Source organism: Etheostoma cragini, chromosome 19 (genome assembly GCF_013103735.1).
Source record: "Etheostoma cragini isolate CJK2018 chromosome 19, CSU_Ecrag_1.0, whole genome shotgun sequence".
In the NCBI taxonomy this organism is placed as follows: domain Eukaryota; kingdom Metazoa; phylum Chordata; class Actinopteri; order Perciformes; family Percidae; genus Etheostoma; species Etheostoma cragini.
In genome coordinates, this window is record NC_048425.1 from 17,472,462 (window position 1) to 17,481,829 (window position 9,368).

At 42.5% G+C, this 9,368-nt stretch overlaps 1 protein-coding gene across 17 annotated transcripts in view; it reads right to left on the bottom strand.

Moving 5' to 3' along the window:
- The window catches only part of camk2d1 (calcium/calmodulin-dependent protein kinase (CaM kinase) II delta 1), a 60,299-nt gene extending 52,597 nt beyond the window's left edge, over nt 1–7,702 (bottom strand). For all 17 annotated transcript variants that reach the window (XM_034856436.1, XM_034856431.1, XM_034856423.1 and 14 more), the window contains exons 1-2: nt 7,360–7,702; nt 5,148–5,242 (exon numbers count right to left, since the gene is read on the bottom strand). In XM_034856436.1, the coding sequence (XP_034712327.1) occupies nt 5,148–5,242; nt 7,360–7,421 (157 nt within the window). In that variant the 5' untranslated portion in view covers nt 7,422–7,702. The remainder of the gene's footprint in view (nt 1–5,147; nt 5,243–7,359) is intronic.
- Between the last annotated feature and the right edge of the window lie 1,666 nt (nt 7,703–9,368).

Sequence of the window (9,368 nt, forward strand, 5' to 3'; positions counted from 1 at the left end):
CTTAGTGGTCCCTAATACTGTCTCTGAAGTCTATTTTATATAGACCTTAGTGGTCCCCTAATACTGCATCTGAAGTCTATTTTATATAGACCTTAGTGGTCCCTAATACTGTATCTGAAGCCTATTTTATATAGACCTTAGTGGTCCCTAATACTGTATCTGAAGTCTCTTTTATATAGACCTTAGTGGTCCCTAATACTGTCTCTGAAGTCTATTTTATATAGACCTTAGTGGTCCCCTAATACTGCATCTGAAGTCTCTTTTATATACACCTTAGTGGTCCCCTAATACTGTATCTGAAGTCTCTTTATATAGACCTTAGTGGTCCCTAATACTGTATCTGAAGTCTCTTTCCCAAAATACACTGGGTACACCCAAGACATACACCACACACATTGTTCAGTGTTTCCTCTCAAATTTAATTCAGCAGCAGGGAGGGAAACACTGTGTAGTTTCTTTTTGGTATCTCACATCAAACTTTCAGTCACCATGACGACCACCACTGTCAAAAACATTGTGCCTAAATATGAAAAACAACATTGGTGTTAACTGGCTTGTCTGCTAGAAATAGCTGCCTTGAAACCATCCAGCAAATAGACGGTACCGTAGGGAGGTTACGCTGAGTCAACTTTACGAACTACGTTTTTCGTGATGTTGTTAAGCGATATTCAGCCTCATTAACCTGGAAAGCGTTTTTTTTTTTTTTTTTAAACAGTAGCTGTCGTTTACACAGCGTGTCGGAGGAATACAGCGTCTCCTGCAGCGGGGAGGGGGGGGGGGGGGGCGGCATTCACTAACTGTAGCTTCTTGTCTCATCTGGGGTCTGATTAACCTTAAGTTTCTCTAATTTAGTCTCCACAAGGCTGTTTTCCAATAAGCTGCACCCGCGTGAGTGCGGATTTCATGTCACGGCTTTTGTTGCCGTTTGTCACTTTGCAACATTGGGTGATAAGTGCACTCGCCCTGTGTATTTGGTTGCCATGACTTTGCGAGTGGTAACGTCCTGTCACTGTCCCAGTTGCTCACCCTAAAGGGGAGACGGCGGACGACAGCTGGCTTGAGTTCAGCATAGCAGACGGCTGTGCAGAGTCGCGCAATTACAACATTTCTGATACCCGGGCGGCAGAAATTTTACATCGAGGAAACACGGCATTGTTCTTTTAACAAAAGGAAAAACTACAAACTCCAATTCCAAAGAAGTTGGGACGTTGATTAAAACGTAAATAACACAATACGAGGATTTGCAAATGGTGCTCAACCTATATTCAATTGACCACACTACAAAACAAGGTGCTCAAACTGGTAAACTTTATTCTTTTTTGCGAATAATCACACATTTTATAGCAACGAGACACACTCAAATAACATTCAGGTCACACAAGACACACACACACACACACACACACATTTACTTTCATGTCTGGTCATAGCAGGGTGCTGTGTAAATGGCATGCTGAGCCCCTGACATTAGCTGCTAAGCCAACCGCTGGCACTGCACATACACCGACCAGTGGTGTGTGCTCTAATAGAGCACTTTATTTAGAATGTGTGTGTGTGTGTGTGTGTGTGTGTGTATGTCCCCGCAGGTACGGGAGAGTGTGGCAGGAAGGCTTTAGACCAAGTCTGGATAGAAAGCTCAAAGGGCTCGGGTCATCACCCATGTTGCCAGGCTTACAGCTGACATTAAACGCAGTTGGCTCCAGCATGCTAAACTACAGTGTGTGTGTGTGTGTGTGTGTGTGTGTGTGTGTGTGTGTGTGTGTGTGGCTTAAGAAGAACTTACAGGGATCAATGTGGTTAAATGAAGCTACCCGAAAAAGGCTCACTTCAAATTCAGTCTATTATATGATTGTTCATTGTTCAGCTAAATGTGACTGAGCCTTATGATTCATAAGACACTGACAGCATCATGCACTGGCATAATTAACAGCACAAGGCCTGTAATGTACTTCCACGCTTATATTACCCCACACACTATATTTAGCTCTCCATCACTTTTGTTTCCATGGGAATGAAGAGTTCCCAGTGAGCGACAGGGGCTCGGGGGTGTTTTCCAGAAGCAAAATGACAGAATGGCTGGCTCCTGGACCGTAGCTAGCGTTTCCACAGCCTGGTGGGTTTGTCAAGTGATCATTTCCACTCGGCTGGCTCCAAGCATCACTAGGTCTGTGTTTAACCACTGCCCCAGTTTTCCCTCTATGCGAGCCCGCTCCGTCAGTGAAGACAGCCTTTCAGTTGGCTACATCTGGATAACGTTTCAGTTCCATGGTCCATGCCTGTCTCAGTAACAGGGATTCTATTTTGAAGAGAGGGGTTTAGGAGAAGTAATTAGCATTAACTGTGTTATTGTTTACAATTTGAAGGATTGTATAGTCACATAATGGGCTCCTATTGTTGATTTAATATATTTCAGTTAATATTGAGTTGAAGCATCCGTGTTTATGTGTACTGATATAGGCTGATTTAGCCAACAGTAGTACTTGTTATTTGTATTCTCCCAGTATATTTCTTGGGAATTTTTGGCCTTTATTGACAGGACAGCTGAAGACATGAAAGGGGACAGAGAGGGGGGGCGGCAGGTCAGAGTCAAACCCTGGCCCGCTGCGTCGAGGACTAAACCTCTATATATGGGCACCCGCTCTACCAAGTGAGCTCCCCGGGCCCCCGTGAATTTAACACATTTGTTTGAAAAACTATAAATATGAAAATGGAACCTAACTTGAAGTAGTTTTCTTCTGTTGCCCTGTGAGGTGTTACCCTACCTGTATTAGGGCTTCACAATATAAAATCTGAATCTGAATAAAATTCAAGCAGTTTGTCGCCTTTTAGCAGAATACTGAAATCATGGGGTATATTGTTATGACTGTTTACTTCGAAGGGGTGGCACAGATACAGGATACAATACTTCGATGCTATAGGCCCCATGTAAATATTGAACACACAGACACACTCGGACACTAAGATGTATTACAATGTATTCTCACAGCAGACACACTTGCAGCATAGATGCCCATAAACAGACGAGGTTGCCAAGATAAATTCTGTCAAACAGTCGTCCTGATGGTTTACCTTAACTTAATTGTCCAGCTACAGTCCCGTTGTTATTCCTTGGAGGGGCCCGGCACCGGGAGGCCCTGCCTTTGGTGCGAGGCCAAGGTTTACATCCCCGTAAAGCCTCTCCAGTTAGAGGGAGCATCCCGTTTAGGAGTTCTCATCACACAGCAGCCGCGGCGGCAGCGTTGGCTTGGAGGTCACGTGGTTATCAAACTCCGGGCTAAGGGCTAAGGTGCACCATCTAAGTCGAATGAATGTCAAAATCTATGTACAACAACACTAACCAAATGACTTTTCACAGATCTAATGGCTGTAGTTGGACCACAGTAGACTCCTTTAGCAAGTTCTCTCTTTGGGACCATAGTGCCTAGTTTCTGTAGCCCTAGACTACATCCTTTGCGTTCCATTTCCGGGATTGCTGCAGGAAATTCCGCCGGATGCATGTATTTTCCGTTTCCTTCCACTTTCCTTGTGTTGGGATTTGAAATTCGGTGGCTTTATGAGGTCTATGGTTAACTGCTCCTCAGACTATCTGTCCAATCTGAGCTTTCGCTCACACGGAGTTTAGCTCTGTCCATGATGATTGTGATTGGTTAAAAGAAATGCCAATAAACCAGAGCATGTTTTCCCTCCAACCCCGAATGCTGTGTGGACTCGCCAGACCTTCCTGATAGTCCTATTAGCTTAGTATCGACTCATTTGGCAACAACTTGAAAGTAACTAGCTTTTAACATTTTAGACACAGATATGGTAATATTAATAATAGCCCAAAATGATGTGAAAGTGCTGAGTGATGAGGGAAACTCAAGCACAGGGACAGACCCAGACCTGGTGCCGAGCCAAAGTATCGCACTTGTTCATTCATTAACTTTATCCAGATTAACTTTATAACAGATAATGTGCAAACTGCCAAAAACGGCCCGATAAATCTGACAGGACGTCGACCTATCCCCAACCTCGAGGTCATACCAAATAAGCTCAGAGCTGTAGTAAGTGGTGTAAACCCCAATGAGACTGGACCAGGATCCACATCAACAACATAATAAATCAGGATAAGCCTCTGAATGTAAGGGGGCCTCTGATTTGAGAGGTTAACAGTCCCACTGGATAAAACACTAAAATAACAAAGCGCTAATTACAATTCACACATCTGTGTGTGTGTGTGTGTGTGTGTGTGTGTGTGTGTGTGTGTGTGTGTGTGTGTGTGTGTGTGTGTGACTCAGGCTCAGCGAAGGCCTTCGGCCACTGCAATCTCAGCATAGACTCAATCAGGGACTCCCTTTCTCTAAACTTCTACCCTTCTCTCTTTCTACTCTCCTTCCCTTCATCACTCAGTTTCCTCCTCCTTATTGTCTCTAGCCTTTTCTTATAAAACCACATGTGCTTTTCTTCATGCAGCTGTTAATGCTGAGAGGAAAGCCCCTGCTTCCCCCGTGAGAGGCCACATCTGCTGCCGCTGTGCAATCGCTCGCCATCACTGGGTGTCTTTTCAAGCCTATCTCCTTTTGTTTGAGTGTGTAGTGCGCTCTCGTTCTCCTTCTACGTGGGGATTAATCAGCGATGCAACTTCCAGACAGCGGGGCCTGGACCCACACTGCCCAGATAGGAGAAAATGAAAGAATTCATGCCTTCACTTCCTGGATAGGCGACCTATTTTAAAACAAAATAGAGATACTTGAAGGAAAAAATAAAATAGATTCTCAACTGTGCCACCACTGGCTTGTGTTTCCACGTGAAAAGACAGCGCTGTGAGTCATAGACAGCTCGTCAGACGCGGGTGAGTCACAAAAGTAGCTCCCTCCTTCATGCTGCTGTCACTTTGATGAGTGGAGTCACAGAAACGGAAAGCAACGGGAAGCAAAAGTGAATGTAAAGGGCGCAGGAATTTGACAAACCCGACCACGTCCTGCTTCGGACAGAGCTTGGAGACAAATGACGGCGTGAGAAAGCACGCGTGGCCGAAAAAAGAGGAAGTGGGTTTGAGGGGTGACAGGGCTAAAACAAAGACCACGTCGTGTAGCCAACAGAGTGCACACTGCAACATGTTGTAAAGCAGCATGAGATGAACGCCACGCTACGGGGCAGGTACTCACCCCTGGCAGACAACTTCTTGGTGTTGATTATCTTGGCGGCGTACTCCTGTCCTATGGAAATCTTCATGCACCGTCTCACCACAGAGAAAGCCCCCCTACAGGAGAGTTTGGCATCAGGCACAGTTCTAGTACAGCCATCAAAAAGCACTTTTTAAAAAAGGGTCATTTCGGGATTTTTCAGCCAGGATCCTATTACCCCATGCATTGGTGTTTAAGTGACTAATGTGGGCTGTTGGTCCACAGCAGCCTGGACCTGGACCGGGGCATGCGGCAATGGAACCTAAAAAGACCTCATTAAGACGCTAAAACCCAGAAGAACAGGCTAACAAAGTTAGCTTTCCAACATTCAATTGGAAATTCTTGAATTACAGGAGCCATGTTTTACATTCTCAGACACTCCTCAAAGACTCTTGTAGTAATCACAGTTTAAATGTCACATGACATGGTGCTCTTTGACCTTAGTGGTCCTAATACTGTACCTGAAGTCTCTTTTATATAGACCTTAGTGGTCCCCTAATACTGTATCTGAAGTCTCTTTTACATAGGCCTTAGTGGTCCCTAATACTGTATCTGAAGCCTCTTTTATATAGATCTTAGCGGCCCCCTAATACTGTATCTGAAGTCTCTTTTATATAGATCTTAGCGGCCCCCTAATACTGTATCTGAAGTATCTTTTATATAGACCTTTGTGGTCCCTAATACTGTATCTGAAGTCTCTTTTATATAGACCTTACTGGTCCCTAATACTGTATTTGAAGCCTCTTTTACATAGGCCTAAGTGGTCCCTAATACTGTATCTGAAGTCTCTTTTATATAGACCTTAGTGGTCCCTAATACTGTATCTGAAGCCTCTTTTACATAGGCCTAAGTGGTTGGGGGACACATATAAAATAAAAAGCTAAATCTTTATGCCATGGGACCTTTAACGTAGCCGACAGATCATGCCAATCCCTCCTTTTGGTCCGCCTCTTAACATTTTGTGTATTTCTTGTATTTACACATTTCAACACTACACCATGTCTTCTGAAGTCGGAGCAATTCAGCTCACCTTGCTATACACCCCCACCTAAGGGCTTACTTGCAACAGGTGTTCATTTTAAAAGGTATGCAGTTGGAACGTAAATGACTATGTGCATAGTGCCATTTTAAGAATTTTCCTTTGGAGGCACACAATAACCCCTGGAACCTGGGTTCATATATTACATTACCGTACATTTAGCTGACTTTCCATTACTATGTATATCAGATGCCACATACCTCTGGAGCAACTAAGATAGAAGTTTCTTGCTCAGGGACACATGGGAATCGAACCCAGAGCCCCCACACCAAGGGTATGTGTCATATCCACTGCGCCGTCACCACAATTTGTCATATATAAACCTACGTTTTGGGATTTTTCATATATTTATTGCAGAAAACCTAGCCTGGTTGTTGGACATTGCATGAGAAACAAAATCGCTGGAAATATGAATGGACCGTTGTGTACCACAGGCTCACCTGAGGAATTCCAACGCTTCGCATTTCGAAAAAAGGGCGGAAACTTGTCATAACACATACCTTATAAATGAGAAACATTTATATTCTGATTTATGTTAACATGCCGTCTTGTCTCGTTCAAAAGGCGGGCTTTATTTCACTGCAGCAGACTGAGAGCGACACAGGTGACATGTCCCCGCTGGCCTGCGTTGCTAATGGCACCGAATTCCATCCACATTTCTGCTTGTTTGCACATGCCTGGCTAGTTGACAGAGATGCAGGCTGTTAAAGCATTATATAAGATTATTGGCAGACGACATGATGTGCCCTAATATATTCGGCATGCATTTCATGGCACTCAGTCGCGTTGTCTTTTCTTAATTTATATTAATTCAACTTTTTCCAATTGTTCATTAGTGAAGCATTCCTCCTCCAAAATACACGTTAATGAGATAATGGGCGTTAACCAGCAGGGACAACCGGGTCAAAAAGACAGTCTTTAATATAGTTCCACGTTCTTATAGCGAACAAATATACATGTAGACGAAATTTATTTAATTTTTTTTTTTTTAAAGCAGGGAGTTCGCGTGACGCGCTGCTCTCCCGCGCTAACAAAACATCACAGGTAAGCTAGGCGGAGGTCTCTCGCGGAGGTATCGACGATAGTAAAGGCACATGACGGTTAAGGTTCACTCAAACTTTCGAAGAAAATAATTGTAAAACGACGAGAACTTACTTCCCCAGCTCCTCGTACAGCTGGTACTCGTCGGTAAACCTGGTACACGTCGTTGCAGCCATGTTAAGGTGAGCAGAGAGCAACTTTGTACACTGAGTCGCTACAAAAACACACAGCAAATCCTTCCTCCTGCGGGTCCCAACGAGCCACTTGTCGCGTTCCGGCGGAGAAAATAAAAGCAAAGGTAGGAATTACTTTGTAGCCTAATGACTCCTGAGAGGTGTCTGACGTTAAAGGTAAAAAGCTCGGCGTCGCCCCTCCCGGCTCCTGTTCGCAGACCCCGGTTCCTTCTGGAGCTGACAGGGAAGTCGCGACCTGCTGTTATGTTTGCCTGACACTGGATTAGTTGATCACAGTCAAGACAGACTTAAAAATATCACTTATCCGGTGGTGTCCTTTCAAAATAAACCTCCAATTAACGCATTTTAATTCTGTTGCTCTCCATTGCCAACTAGGGAAACACTGAATTGTTAATTAACACAATTATTTAAAAAATAAGTAAAATTGAAAATACTTTACAATAATTTTCCCTCTCCTATGTATTTTGTTTTTATCTTTCTTTGTGTTTTCTTGTTAAGCCCATCCCAGGCTTTTTTTTCACCTGCATGGACTTATGGGAAAATCGCTTTATATTTATTATTTAATAGCAAGTGGCTTTAAATCAGCTCTTCTGTATTTATTATGATCCAAGTACAGAACCACAAAATTGTGTGTTCCACAATGATAAGTAGGCTACAATATATTTTATTGAAACTAAATTAATTATTTTTTTTTTTAACATCTGTCAAGGTGAAAAGGTTTACCTCAAAAACTGTAAAAAGGCAAACAAATTTCGTTAAAATACCCCTTTTAATTAAAGTGTAGGCTACCACTAGGCTACCTGCTTACCCTACACAACATGTATTCAGTCTAAGGAAAACAACTTGACTTGAAAAAAGTATGTCATTTTAATGGAAGGTGGTCATTGAATGTTATAGCAAACAATTTCTTCAATGTGGCAAACTTTAATCTTTTGTTTTATTGTGGAAGTGGAGTAACTAAACATCCGCTTTATGTCTTGTATGCGGTGTCTAGCTTGATTAAGCTGAATTCCGTCTCAGCGCTTCCTCGTTAAAAATGCTACTTAAGGGCTCCATCTAGAGGCTGCATGGGGGCCATACAGGGGCTTCAATAAGTTCACACACCCCTGCTAAAGTTGAGAGGAATAAAACCATCTTCTGGCAATGGATCTTAATGACTTTACTCAAAAAAATTAGGAAAATCTAACCTTTTAAGGACACCAATTTTCTTTGTGAATGAATAATATATTGTAATTAAATAAATATTTTCCTCAAATTACAGGGGGCATGAGTATACACCCCCCTATGTTGAATTCCCAAAGAGGCAGGCACATTGTTCTTATTAAAGGCCAGTTATTTCATGGATCACGATACTATGCATCCTGATAAAGTACCCTTGGCCTTTGGAATTAAAATCCCCCCCCCCACACCCACTACATTAGTCTGACAGCTTTAGTTACTAGTTACTTTAGTTAGTAGTTACTTTAGTTACTAGTTACTGTAGTTACTAGTTACTTTAGTTACTCCACTACGTTCATCTGACAGCTTTAGTTACTAGTTACTTTAGTTACTAGTTACTTTAGTTACGCCACCTCGTTCACCTAACAGCTTGAGTTACTAGTTACTTTAGTTAGTAGTTACTTTTGTTACTAGTTACTGTAGTTACTAGTTACTGTAGTTAATCCACTACGTTAATCTGACAGCTTTAGTTGCTAGTTACTTTCGTTACTAGTTACTTTAGTTACGCCACTACGTTCACCAAACAGCTTTACTTACTAGTTACTTTAGTTAATAGATACTTTAGTTTCTAGTTACTTTAGTTACTCCACTGCATTAGTTACTAGTTACTTTAGTTACTTCACTACATTCCAGTGACAGCTTTAGTTACTAGTTACTTTCGTTACTAGTTACTTTAGTTCCGCCACTACGTTCACCTAACAGTTTTAGTTA